The 12,950-nt window shown below is 53.9% G+C and overlaps 2 protein-coding genes across 6 annotated transcripts in view; both read left to right on the top strand.

Moving 5' to 3' along the window:
• The first annotated feature begins 21 nt into the window (after nucleotides 1-21).
• Nucleotides 22-12,574, top strand: LOC104910882 (dysferlin-like). 5 transcript variants are annotated; one of them, XM_010710554.3, is made up of 13 exons: nucleotides 22-450; nucleotides 1,593-1,622; nucleotides 1,753-1,779; nucleotides 2,025-2,066; nucleotides 2,832-2,933; nucleotides 3,567-3,728; nucleotides 4,590-4,755; nucleotides 4,914-4,987; nucleotides 7,229-7,291; nucleotides 10,065-10,163; nucleotides 10,823-10,951; nucleotides 11,701-11,856; nucleotides 12,456-12,574. In XM_010710554.3, the coding sequence occupies exons 1-13, from the start codon at nucleotides 325-327 to the stop codon at nucleotides 12,549-12,551; spliced, it is 1,272 nt and encodes a 423-aa protein (XP_010708856.1). In that variant the 5' UTR covers nucleotides 22-324; the 3' UTR covers nucleotides 12,552-12,574. The 5 variants fall into 5 exon arrangements, with proteins under 5 accessions (XP_010708856.1, XP_019470570.1, XP_010708857.1 ...); XM_019615025.2 differs by lacking the exon at nucleotides 1,593-1,622; XM_010710555.3 differs by lacking the exon at nucleotides 2,025-2,066 and having other exon boundaries at nucleotides 24-450.
• Nucleotides 12,575-12,801: 227 nt separating this feature from the next.
• Nucleotides 12,802-12,950, top strand: part of LOC104910909 (dysferlin-like) — a 2,559-nt gene continuing 2,410 nt past the window's right edge. Inside the window, exon 1 of the mRNA XM_031553299.1 lies at nucleotides 12,802-12,809. Coding sequence (XP_031409159.1) covers nucleotides 12,802-12,809 — 8 coding nt within the window. The remainder of the gene's footprint in view (nucleotides 12,810-12,950) is intronic.

Here is a 12,950-nt window from a genome sequence, read left to right as displayed (position 1 = left end):
CGCCGTGCCCACTCACCTGACCCCTAAGCGCCACGTCTCTACAGTTCTCAAACACCTCCAGGACGACCCAACCCCACCTCCACGGGCAGCCTGTGCCCACAGCCCCCCAGACGACCCCCGTGGATCTCAACCATCCCTACGGATCACCGCTTCCCACTGCGGGAGCTCCGTGATGCCACTCTGTGTCGCGCTCCGAGCTCTCGCTGTGGGAACTGGCAGAGGAACCTCACCCTCTCCTTAAGTTAAACGCACAAAAGCGAGTTTGTTTGTGCTGGGGCTGGGGAGCACTGACGTCTGTGCTGCTCGCAGGGTGCTGATGAGTTCATGGGGCGCTGCGTGTGCCGGCCCAGCCTGCAGCGCGCACCGCGGCTCTCCTGGCACCCCGTGCTCAAAGGCAGCAGGAACGTCGGCGAGCTGCTGGCTGCCTTCGAGCTCATCCAGAGGGAAAAGGTGAGCTCTCCTCCTGCTGCTCCACCCCAGCATGGGCTGGGCAACTTGCAGCATGGCAGCGCGATGAGCAGAGCGGTGGGGTGGGGGTTGGTGCTGGTCCAGGTGCTGCTGCTGGGGGCCGGGAGCTGCTGCGTGGCCCGGTGCTGCTCCTGCAGGGATGCAGGTCCCAGTGCTCCTCCTGTTGCGTGGATGCAGATCCGGCTGCTCCTCCTGCAGAGGAGGTCGTGTTTCTCCTCTTGTAGGGATGCATTTCCCAGTGCTCCTTCTGCACCAATGTAGGTCCCTCTGCTCCTCCTGCAGAGATGCATGTCCTGCTGCTGCTCCTGCTGCATGGATGCAAATCCCGCTGCTCCTGCTGCACCAATGTAGGTCCCTCTGCTTCTCCTGCAGGGATGCAGGTTCCAATGCTCCTGCTGCATGGATGCAGATGCTGCTCCTCCTGCACCAGCGTAGGTCCTGCTGCTCCTCCTGCAGGGATGCAGGTCGCAGTACTGGTTCTCCTGCAGGGATGCATGTCCCAGTGCTCCTCGTGTTGCATGGATGCAGATGCTGCTTCTCCTGCACCAATGTAGGTCCTGCTGCTCCTTCTGCAGGGATGCATGTCCCTCTGCTCCTTCTGCAGGGATGCAGGTCCCAGTGCTCCTCCTGCACCAATCTTTGTCCTGCTGCTCTTCCTGCAGGGATGCATGTCCCAGTGCTCCTCCTGCTGCATGGATGCATGTCCTGTTGCTCCTGCATCCTTCTCCTGCACAGATGCAGGTCCAGCTGCTGCTCCTGCAGGAGCACCCCGCTGCCTGCATGCTGCAGCCACAGAGGATGCTCTGGATCCCAGACTGGGGATTGCTGTGGGGACTGGGGCTGTGCCCCCCAGGGATGCTGATGCTGGCTGTGCTATCGCTTGCTGCCTTCACGTGGGTCTGCAGCTGCTGGTGGGACGGGGGAGGTGATGCCCACCCCTTCCTCACCCCGTGCAGGACCTGCGGGAGTTGGGGGGCGAGCCCTGGGTTGGGGGTCCTGCTGTGCTCCCCGCTGCAGACAGAGCCCTGCCTTCACCTGGGGATTTGGGAGCCCGGTGTTGGGGCAGGGCTCTGCTGTTTGCTGTCCCTGGGAGCACAAATGGAAAACGTGTGTTTCCTCCACAGCCAGCTGTCCACCACATCCCTGGCTTCGAGGTAATGCCTTCCTCCTCAAACCGGGCAGGAAAGTGGAACGCATCCTTTTCCCTTTGCTTTAAGAGCATTAGGATGGGCTTGTGGGTGAGAGTTGCTTTCATTTCCTAATCTCCTTCTGTTCCCCAAACAGAACGAGCTGTCCTCTGCTCTGGATGAGGTGAGTCCATCCCATCTCATCGTCGTCACAGGGGCGCAAAATCCATCGCGTTGGGCTTTTAGTAATGCAGGAGGGAGGTGGGCTCTGAGGTGGGCTCCCAGTGGCACATTGGTGGTGGCCAGCCTCGGTGGGATGGGCGTGCATGAGGTGCTGTGCCCCTCTGAAGGAAGCGTGCCAAAGTAACCATCTCTCTGCTCTTTCTCCTCCACTCCTTGCTGCTGCTGTGTGTGGACGGGGCACTGCAGCTCTGTGCCCCTGCCTTGTTCTACGAGGGGCTCCTCCGATGGGTACCTTTGTGCTCAGACCCTTTACTCCCCTTCCCTCCCTTCCTCTGCCTCGGCCTGGAAACCCCACAGAGGGACCTGCACAGCCTGGCCCTCCTGCCCCACGGGGTCCCCATCAGACTGACACCCAAGGGCTGCATCTGAAGGACTGACCCCAACCCCAGTGCCACCCTGAGTCTCTGGTGCCCTTCGCAGTAATTAACAAGCCAGGTGATCCGTCAGGCTCCTTCCTGATGGGAGGGTGCCAAGCCCAACCTCTGTCAGTGGTGAGGGAGCTCCGGGTCCCTCTCCCTGCTCTATGAGGGCAAATTTTGAAGCCCTCACTTGCTAGTGAGGCGGTGGGCGCATCCTTCTGCCCACAGCCTGCACAGAGGGCTCTACCTGAGTCCAGTCCTGTTACCTGCAGGCAATGGGTGGCCCAGGGCTCGAGTTAATGGATGCATGGCTGTGGCGTTGACCTCTGGTGGTTGAACCTCCTTGGTGATGCTGTTGAGTGCCCTCTGTCCCACCATGATACGCTGGCGGTACTTGTGGGGCTCGTCACAGCATCCCTGCCTGCTCAAGGAGCTGTGCTGTGCTAATCCATCCCCTGCTGCTGCTGCTCCATCCCTGCTCTCCATCCCTCCCAGTAACTGATGCTGGATAGCTGTAGCTTTGTCTCCTCCTCCTTCAGGGTGGAGGAGCAGAAAATGGGAGCTCTGGGGGACCAGAATGGGAGGGCGATGGGGATGGCAACCCAACCTGATGCTATTGCTCTTTGGTTTTCAGTCTGAGGACTCTGACCTGCCTTACCCACCACCCCAACGGGAACCCAACATCTTCATGGTCCCCCAAGGGATCAAACCGGTCCTGCAGCGCACGGCCATCGAGGTGAGTGGCAGGGAGTGAGTGGGGCAGCCAGCAAGAGGGTGGCATGGGTAGGGTGGCATCCTTAATGGGGATCCTTGCTGGGGATTGACACTGGAATGGGTTGCAAGGCAGCTCCATGGGTGGGTGCAGGGCTGGGAACTGGTTTGACCCATGAGATACCAACCAGAGATCTCCCTGTACCATTATAACAGCAAGTTTGGCTCTAGGTTTGCCTTGCATGGATAAACCACGTGCCTTTCACTCCTCCTGGGTGTAGCTGTCTCAGTGGACCAGCAGTTTCCATTATCCTCTTTCCTTTCATGCAGTTGGCACTCTTCCTACTTCTGGGGTGATGAGAAGGCTCCAACCCAGCTGGGGCTGGGGCAGTGAGCCCCATGGAAGGGTCAGGTCTGGGGGCACAGCACAGATCAGGACCACCCTTGCTTTTTAGAATGCAAATCTGCCTCACGTCAGGATGATGGTTACCCCAAGCAGAGATGCTCTGTTGGTAGATAAGCAGTTGCTGACCTGGTTCGTTGCTCTCCCAGCAGCATGCTGTCCACCTGGATGGTCTTCAGTTGTCGAGAGGCTGAGGGCAAATGCAGAGGAAGGCCTTTGGCTCAGCCTTTTCTCCTTGTTCCTCTTGCCCTGCAGATCCTGGCCTGGGGGCTGAGGAACCTCAAGAGCTACCAGCTGGCCAGTGTCACCTCACCCAGCTTGCTGGTGGAGTGTGGGGGGCAGCTTGTGCAGTCCTGTGTCATCAAGAATGTCAAGAAAAACCCCAACTTCGACGTCTGTGTGCTCTTCATGGAAGTGGTGAGGACTTCTTCGTGGGGTTGGCTGGTAGAATGGTTTGGACAATCATTAGAACCAGAGAATCCTTGGGAGCTGGAGGAAATCACAGAAGGGTTTGGGTTGGAAGGGACCTTCATAGAACTGTAGAATGGTTTGAGTTGGAAGGGATGTGCATAGAACCATAGAATGGTTTGGGTTGGAAGGAATCTTCATAGAACCATAGAATGATTTGAACTGGAAGGGATCTTCATAGAACCATAGAATGGTTTGAACTGGAAGGGATCTTCATAGAACCACAGAATGGTTTGAACTGGAAGGGATCTTCAAAGATACACAGAATGGTTTGAACTGGAAGGGATCTTCGTAGAACCACAGAATGGTTTGGGTTGGAAGGGATCTTCACAGAACTGTAGAATGGTTTGGGGTGGAAGGGACATTCATAGACGTGTAGAATGGTTTGGGGTGGATGGGATCTTCATAGAACTGTAGAATGGTTTGAACTGGAAGGGATCTTCATAGAACTGTAGAATGGTTTGAACTGGAAGGGATCTTCAAAGATACACAGAATGGTTTGGTTGGAAGGGACCTTCATAGAACCACAGAAAGGTTTGGGTTGGAAGGGACCTTCATAGAAGTGTAGAACAGTTGGAAGGGATCTTCAAAGATACACAGAATGGTTTGGGCTGGAAGGGATCTTCACAGAACTGTAGAATGGTTTGAGTTGGAAGGGACAGATCCTGTGCTTCACCACCTTCAGCATGAAGAACTTTTAATAAGTTGGAGGGGCTGGCGGGGATTTCTGGAGGTCCCATACAAAACCCCACCCTATGGTAAAGGTAATTCTCCCCGTTTGGTTACATCTTCCTTGCCCTACGCCCGCAGCGTCTGCCCAGCGAGAGCCTCTACAGCCCCCCCATCATCATCAAAATCATCGACAACCGCCCGTTCGGCCGCAGGCCCGTGGTGGGGCAGTGCACCATCCGCTCTCTGGAGGAATTCTACTGTGACCCCTATGGAGAGGAGACGGACGGTGCCCAGGAGCACGCGGGTACGTGGGGAGGGGCTCTGGGGGGCTCCGCTGGGATGTGTCACAGCCAGTGTGCCCAGCATTTGGGCACGGCTGAGTTTGCTCCTGGAGCTCGATCAGAGGTGGCTCTGGGGGTCTCTGACAGCTGGAGCTCATCTTTGGCCCTGCCCTGATTGCAGATGATGTAAGCCTCACGCCCAGAGATGACGTCCTCATTGACATTGATGACAAAGAGCCTCTTCTTCCCACCCAGGTATGGAGAAAGTCGCGTCGCCTCCTCGCTTTGTGTGGTATGGGTGCAGTGGGACATCCAGGAGGGCGTTCCTGGGCTGTGGCTGCAGAGGATGGAGCACTCAGTGAGGGGCGGAGGGGCTGCAGTGGTGCAGGCACCGTGGGCCCCCCTGGTCCCACCAAACCCAGGAATATGGGGACGCATTCCTTTCTATGCACAGCCAGCCATCTTCATGCCATGCACCGGAATGTGTCCCTGTGAGCCTGGTTTGTTTTTTTTTTTGCCTTTGCAAACCTGTTTGGATCACTGAGAGGCATTTTGTTCCCTGCTTGCCCTGCTGCAATATCCTCCTGCAGCTATGAGGGTTGGCTCCGCAGCAGCAAAATTGAGGATTTCTGGCACGGTGTTCTTGCAGGTGCTGCAGTGGGACCCCTAGGATGGGGTGGCATGGGGCTGCAGGGGGTTCTCCAGCCCCCCAGTAGATGCCTGGAGCCCTTGGGCTGCTTTGAGCCCACTGAAAACATCTGAGCCTTGGACCAGCCCTGGAGAGGAGGGAGGTGGCCAAAATGCTCCTTTTCAGCATTTTCAGAGTGCAAGGCTTGGGCTTTCTTTCCCAAAGCAAACATTTCCAAAACAACCCCCCTGACGTGAGCTGAGTGGCTCCGTTGGACCCCAGATGGATTCTCCTCCTTTTGTTTCTTTCAATTCTGCCCTTTGTTTGGGAGCAGGGGAGGAGGCAGCAGTTCGTTCCTGGAAAGCCAACTCAGAATTCCCACCATTTCCCTCCCCGACCCCAAATCCTGGCCCTGACCCCACTCCTCCCGCAGTCAGAGGTTGGGTGATGGCCGTGCTGGTGGTCCCACACCCGCGGAGGGGTCGGGGGATGAAGGAGCCCTCAGTTTCACGAGGATGGGGACAGTTCCCAGGTGTGCACAGTGTGTGGCTCTGGAGCTGCTCCCTGGCCTGCCCAGCTTGGCCTCCATCCCCCTGCTGGATGATGGGAACAAAGGACTGCTGTGTTGTCCTCGTCAGGAGAGAGAAAACGAACAGATGCAAAACTGCTCTGCTCTGCGGCCGCGTGGTGCATTGCGTGCAAGTGAGGGGGGAGGCTCAGCCTGAGCTCTGCTTAAAGCCAGGCTGTGTGCAATGCTGCAGTTGGCAAATGCGAAGAAAAGCAGCTCCTGGGGCTGACACGAAAGCAGTATTTCTGCAGCAGGATCTTCCGGGCTCAGCCTTTCTGCTTTGCTCCTCTTCAGGATGCACGCGTGGTTTGGCTGTGCAAGGGCTGAGCGTGCACGTGTGGGTGGCCTTCCCACGTGTGGGGTGGGTCAGCCCTGCTCGCTCTCTCCTTGTTCTCCACCCTCTCTCCTTGCTCCTCATCCTTATGGGAAGCAGAGCAGGAAAGACAGCCCCAAGGTCCACCTGCAGAAGTTTTCTTCTTGTTGATAAAACCATCACAGGGCTCACAGTCAAGGAACCACTATGGTTGGAGAAGACCACTACGACCACCCAGTCCCACCCCAACCCATCCCCACCATGTTCCTTCATAGAACTGTAGAAACATTAAGTTGGAAATGACTTCTAAGACCACCCAGTCCCACCCCAACCCATCCCCCCCATGTTCCTTCATAGAACTGTAGAAACATTAAGTTGGAAATGACTTCTAAGACCACCCAGTCCAACCCCAACCCATCCCCACCCCACCATGTTCCTTCATAGAACTGTAGAAACGTTAAGGTTGGAAATGACTTCTAAGACCACCCAGTCCCACCCCAACCTATCCCCACCATATTCCTTCATAGAACTGTAGAAACATTAAGTTGGAAATGACTTCTAAGACCACCCAGTCCAACCCCAACCCATCCCCACCATATTCCTTCATAGAACTGTAGAAACATTAAGTTGGAAATGACTTCTAAGACCACCCAGTCCAACCCCACCCCACCCCACCCCACCCCACCATGCCTGCTCACAGAATCATAGAAACGTTGAGGTTGGAGAAGACCTCTAAGCTCACTGAGTCCAACTGTCGACTCATCCCTCACGGCACAGCTGTGAGCACGGTGTTTCTCTGCTTGACCCAAACTCCACCACGTGCCCAGTTGGACCCCAACCCCTTGTGTAATGGACTCCATGGCCCTTGGCTCATAGGAGGAGGTGCTGCCCTGTGTTGGGTCAGACAGCACTTCTCCTACAATGTGCTTTTAGCTGTTAACCACTGTTTCCCTAACCCTGTTGCTAACCAATCATTTTAATTTGTAGCTTGTGGAGGGCATGACCAGCTCAGCACTAATTAACCCTCCAGCTTCTCGGTCCGAGCCTCAAGTAGGTATTGCTTCATTTCTAACTAGCCTGATTAATTGCTTTAATGAACTATACATGTATACGTATGTAACGATCAGCAAAAATAGACATTTCTTTTTGCAATGACCAACACTCAAGCAGATGTAGCATGGATGTCCCACTAGAGCTGATCACTGGGGTCCCACGAAAGCGCAGAACAGAGGGAGGTGTCTGCTAAGCTCTGTGCTTTTGACTTGCTTTGGATGGATGCCTTAAAAACCATGCTGGAAAGGGAACTGTTTGGGGGCAGTTTTCCATCCTCCTCTTTTTCTAATTGCTTTTACAGAGCATGGCACAACAGGAGCTGAATCCCCACGGCTCCCTGTGGCTTGGGATGCTTCGGTTGTATGAAACGCAAATAAACCATTGAACAGCAAGTCAGCAAAGCCATCCCAATCAAAGAAAAACAAAAAGTCTGAATCTGTAAACTGTTGGGAATGATTGGCTATTTGCTGTGTTGGCTAGTTCCACAATCAAAGCACATATTTTACAGCTTATCCTGTTACCACCAGCTGGAAGGGCTCTTGGTGTTGGGTATCTCCTGGTGGAAGCGGGTGCCAATGGCCTGTGCTGCAGCCCAGCTGTCCCCTCTGGCTGGCTTTGTTCTCCTGCTGCTCTGTCCATGCCTGGGGACAGCTCATGGCACTGCTGTTGACATGCTTGGGGCGTGGGATGTGCTTGGGGACAGCCCGTGGCAGTGCCTTGGGACGCGCTCAGGGCAGGTCTCTGCAGTGGGCTGAAGGATCAGGATAAGCTGAGGATAATCCAGGGCAAAATTCCTCCTTGGGAAGAGCTTGAGGTGAGGGATATGGGGAGGTGATGAGCATGAAAAAGTCTTCCTCAGCTCCGTGGGTGTAGGGTGACCCATCCATCCCAGTGCCTTGGCCAGGGTCTCCTGGCTGGGACTCACACTGGAGCAGAGAGTAGCGTGGATGTGGTGTTCCCAAGGCTGAGACCCGGGTACCATCTGCAGAAACACCATAACCAGCATCAGGGGAGGTGAACCCGTAAAGGGTCGAGCTGTTTTGGCAGAGATCTGCTCATCCCAGCTGCAAAGCTTCCTCCCAGCAGGAAATCTGCTGCCCAGATGGGAGCTGTGGGGATGTCTTGAGTCTGGGGCAGCGACTCAGCTTCTCTATTTATTAGCAATATTTATTAGTGCTGTAATTATCTATTATTCCCACAGAGACATGTGAAATTATTAGAAGAGCAAAAATAACACTTAAGACTTCAGTTCTGCCACACCTGTTCTGCTCCTGGCTTTGCTGTCTGGCCCCAGTTTCCCCACCTGTGACGTGGCTGAGGTTCACCAGAACCCAACGCACCCATTCCAAGGCAACTCCTCAGCTTCCCTCAGCTCTTTTTGCTCCAGGCTGAAATGATCTGTCCAGTGCATTTTGTGAAATACATCGGGTTGGGTTGAGTTGGGTTGCGTTGGGTTGAGTTGCGTTGGGTTGAGTTGCGTTGGGTTGAGTTGAGTTGCATAGTGTTGAGTTGCATAGTGTTGGGTTAGGTTGGGTTGTGTTGGACAGCAGGTCTTTATTTAAGGGGCTGGAGGAGGAAAGGAGCTTAGTGCCCCGATAGCTACGTGCTCAGCCATGTCTGTGTCCCCCGGGTAAAGCCCTACACTGAGATCCATCACAGCTCAACCTCCTCTGGGTTATCTGGAGCGGGATCCAGGATGCTGTATCTTCAGAGGGGTCTGCAGTGTGTTGGTGAGGTTCTAATTGTAAAGGAATTTGTTTTGAATCCAGATTTGCTTTGGAGATGGCCCACTGGGTTGTCAGTACAGGGATGCCCTGCTGCTGAGGGCTCGCCCCATACCCTGGGTGCTTGGGGAGATGCCGGGTCACTGATGGGATCCCACTCAGCTTCTTCTGGCTGAAAGAGCCCTGTCCCTCTTCCATCCCATACCACATCCAAGAGAAAACCCCGGGGATGCTGTTGGCTGTCACCCAGTGGCTGAACCAGATCCCCAACCATTCACTCTCCTGGTGCAGCCATCAGCCCCTCGCTTTTCCCTATGGATGGATTAACATCCGTCACAACTAACATTCCCGTGTTCTTTTTCCCTCCATCAGTAGAATTCAGCAAAACTGTCTAACCCGGCTCTGTCCCGGGGTGCAGAAGATACCCTGGATTAGGCTGAGTGCTTTCTTTGTAACTCAGTACCTGTGGAATGTCACAGTAAAGCCGCGGTGGTCGGAGCGTGGCTTTTTGAAGAATAAAACAGGGGAAGCGATGAAAGGCAGCATTTTAAAAAATAAAAAATAATAAAAAAAAAAGGGGAGGCACGGAGGCCTCGGAGCTAATTTATGTAATATTTCTATTAAAAACAATGTCTATTCAAGACAGCAATTTAGAGTCTGCACCGCTGGCTTAAAATATAAACCCAATAAACCTCCGTTATGATTCCTCCATGAGGTCAGCGTGATGGAATTCTGTGGACTTCTAAAATAAGACATCATTATTTTTCAGGAATGTTTCAGGAATCGCAGTCAGAGCCCCTTCATCTTTGCCTGCACAGTTTTCAGAAGCGCTGCTCTCGTAAAACGTTTTCTGCTTGGAACAGCATCCCCAGAGCTGGAATGCTGTTTGAACAGCAGATGGGGCAAACGCTCCTCTCTGGCAGCGTGGGGATCTCAGAGGTCTCCATCCCTCCTGTTCTGCGATTCCGAGCCCCACTGATGGGGATAAGCTCAGCCGCTGGGCTGTGCGCACAGCGATGTGTCACTGTGCTGTTCTTTGCCACCAGGAGGAAGAATTCATTGACTGGTGGAGCAAATTCTACGCTTCCACAGGGGAGAGGGAGAAGTGTGGCTCCTACCTGGAGAAGGGTTTTGACACCCTGCAGGTAAGTGGCCCGGGTTGGGTCCGGCTCGCTGCACCCCAGCTGTGCTGTTCCTCCACTGACCTGCTTTTGTTTTTGAGTGTTGAGCCTTTCTTTCTTCCAAGGTGAAAAAAAAAAAAGCAAACACGAGATGATTTTTCCCAGAGCGCAGGTGATTTTATTGTTAGGAACAACTATTTATAGTGTTTTGAGAAGTTGACTTTCTTTGCAAAGTGTGCTGTGGTAGCATTTCCACTTTGCAGCCTTCGAGATCTTGCTGTTTCATTATGTGGTGGAGGAGAGGGGGGAATGCTGCCCTTTGGGGAGAACAAGGAAAGGTGGAGATGGCTGAGTGGTGGTGGTGGTGGGGATTTAGGTGACCCACTGCAAGGAGTGCCAAAAAGAACACAAAATCCAAGTAGGACCAGAGTAGGGTAAACCTTGCCTGGTCCTAAGGGAAAGGCTCCCAGCAAGGAGCAGTCTGGATGGTGGAAGACCCTTTGGGCCACCTTGGCACGGTCTGGAGCTCCCGTGATGCTTTTTGTAGGGTTGCCAAAGTTCTGATCTTCAGGTGGGGATGGCAGGGATGTCTGTGTCCCTTTGGGTGGTGTTGCCTTCAGGCTTGGGTCACTCTTGTTCTGGATCTGTTGGGGTTCAGCTGCCCTTTGCTTCTCCTTCCCCAGGTCTATGAGACGGAGCTGGAGCGCGTGGAAGCCTTCGAGCAGCTCTCTGACTTCTGCCACACCTTCAGGCTGTACCGTGGCCGGGTGCAGGATGCCAACGACGATCCCTCAGTCGTGGGCGAGTTCAAGGTGGGCAGAGAGGAACCTGGTGGGGTTCGGGAAGGGCAAGTGGAGGGTCCTGCACCTGGGGACGAACAACCGCAGCAACTGTGCAGGTTGGGGCCTGAACTGCTGGAGAGGAGCTGTGTGGAGAAGGAGCTGGCAGTCCTGGTGGCCAGTTGTTGATCAATGATCAACCATAGGATGAACCATCAGAGTGCCCTAATGGCCAAGAAGGTGACACAAATGTTGTCCTGGTTGGCCACTGGTTGACCACTGGTTGACCAACGGTTGACCATCAGTTGACCGACAGTTGACCATAAGCCAGCAGGGTGTCCTGGTGGCCAAGAAGGTGACACAGCCTCCTGGTTTACCAATGGTTGACCAGTGGTTGACCATCAGTTGACTATCAGTTGACCAATAGTTGACTATGAGCCAGCAGGGTGCCCTGGTGGCCAAGAAGGCGACACAGCCTCCTGGTTGACCAGTGGTTGACCAGTGGTTGACCATCAGTTGACCAATAGTTGACCATAAGCCAACAGGGTGCCCTGGTGGCCAAGAAGGTGACACAGCCTCCTGGTTGACCAGTGGTTGACCATCAGTTGACCAATAGTTGACCATAAGCCAGCAGGGTGCCCTGGTGGCCAAGAAGGCCAGTAGGACCCTGGGTGCATTGCAGAGCGTGGCCAGCAGGGCAGGGAGGTGCTGTCCCTGCCATCTCTGTGAGCTGTTGCACGATCCCCATCCTCAGTGTGACTGAGTACATCTGTCCTTCTCAGGGTTCCTTCAAAATCTACCCTCTGCCCGACAACCCCCACGTGCCGCTGCCACCTCGACAGTTCCACCAACTGCCAGCCAGGGGTCCCCAGGAATGTCTCGTCAGGGTCTACATCATCCGTGCCTTTGGTCTGCAGCCCAAGGATGCCAACGGGAAGGTACGCTGCTGTGGGGCTGCTGGGAACCCCAGCTCTGAGCACATCTCCATGATAGGTGACCAAAGTTTGGAAATCAGGGGGGTGGTGACAGCATAAGGAACGGTCCCCTTCTTTCTTCCTCTGCTGCAAAATCTGGGAATCCCAGCAGCTGACTCTTCCCCCATCCTGGGACTGGTTAAAATAGCCCAAGGAGATTTATTTTTTGTTTTGTTTTGTTTTGTTTTATTTATTTTATTTTTCCTTGGTGTCAAAGGAAGGAAAAACGATGGCTTTCACATCACTGCTTTCTTTGCGGAGCTTTGCCAGTCCAGTGCAAAAAGAAAATTGTGTTGGTTCAAAAAGAAAATGCTCTTTGTTTCAGTTTGAAACAAACAAACAAACAAAAAATACCCTCAGAACTTAGAGAAAAATCCTTCTTAACACTCCTTGCTCCACTGGAAAATAGGGATGAAGTCTTAGCTTTCACATTTGGGTCCTTTGTGTTTGATAAGTTAAGCCCATCCCCGTCCCCATCCCATCCCATCCCATCCCATCCCATCCCATCCCATCCCATCTTCTTGTGCAGTGACTTGCTCTGATGTTTTCATGCCCACCTTTAGTGCGATCCCTATGTGAAGATTTCAGTGGGAAAGAAATCCATAAATGACCAAGAAAATTACCTCCCCTCTACGCTGGAGCCTGTCTTTGGAAAGTAAGTTCTGGTTCTGCGTGGATTTCGTGAGGTTTCTGTGTCGTTCTGAGGGAATGGAGCTGGGCTGTAGCCAGAGCTTCCCATGCCCTTCCGTGCTCTTGGCTCTCAGTCTGACCCACCAAACTACTTGATGTCATTGTTTGCCCCGCGGTAGCTTGGATAACAGGCAAAAAATAAGGTTGATTTCAGAAAAGGGGTATTCCTCAGGGCTGGAAGGCAGCATGGGGAGCAGCAGAGCCTGGTGGTCAGCCTCCATGTGCCCGTAGGGTCTCCTTGAAGAGCCGGGACGTGGTGTAGGGCGTCGTGTTTCAGGACAGTGGTTCATAGAATCATAGAATGGCCTGGGTTGAAAAGACCCACAATGATCATCCAGTTCCAACCCCCTGCTGTGTGCAGGGTCACC

This window comes from Meleagris gallopavo, chromosome 4, assembly GCF_000146605.3.
Source record: "Meleagris gallopavo isolate NT-WF06-2002-E0010 breed Aviagen turkey brand Nicholas breeding stock chromosome 4, Turkey_5.1, whole genome shotgun sequence".
NCBI lineage: Eukaryota > Metazoa > Chordata > Aves > Galliformes > Phasianidae > Meleagris > Meleagris gallopavo.
The sequence above is the reverse complement of the archived record's forward strand: the minus strand, read 5'-3'. Positions and strand labels throughout refer to the sequence as shown.

What these genes read in the sequence shown, in the direction of transcription:
- LOC104910882 (XM_010710554.3), top strand. Translation starts at nt 325, where the DNA reads ATGGGGCGCTGCGTGTGCCGGCCCAGCCTGCAGCGCGCACCGCGGCTC. An exon ending in AGCTCATCCAGAGGGAAAAG is followed by an intron (nt 451 to 1,592) that starts GTGAGCTCTCCT and finishes TTTCCTCCACAG; the next exon opens with CCAGCTGTCCACCACATCCC. An exon ending in CGGTGCCCAGGAGCACGCGG is followed by an intron (nt 4,756 to 4,913) that starts GTACGTGGGGAG and finishes CCCTGATTGCAG; the next exon opens with ATGATGTAAGCCTCACGCCC.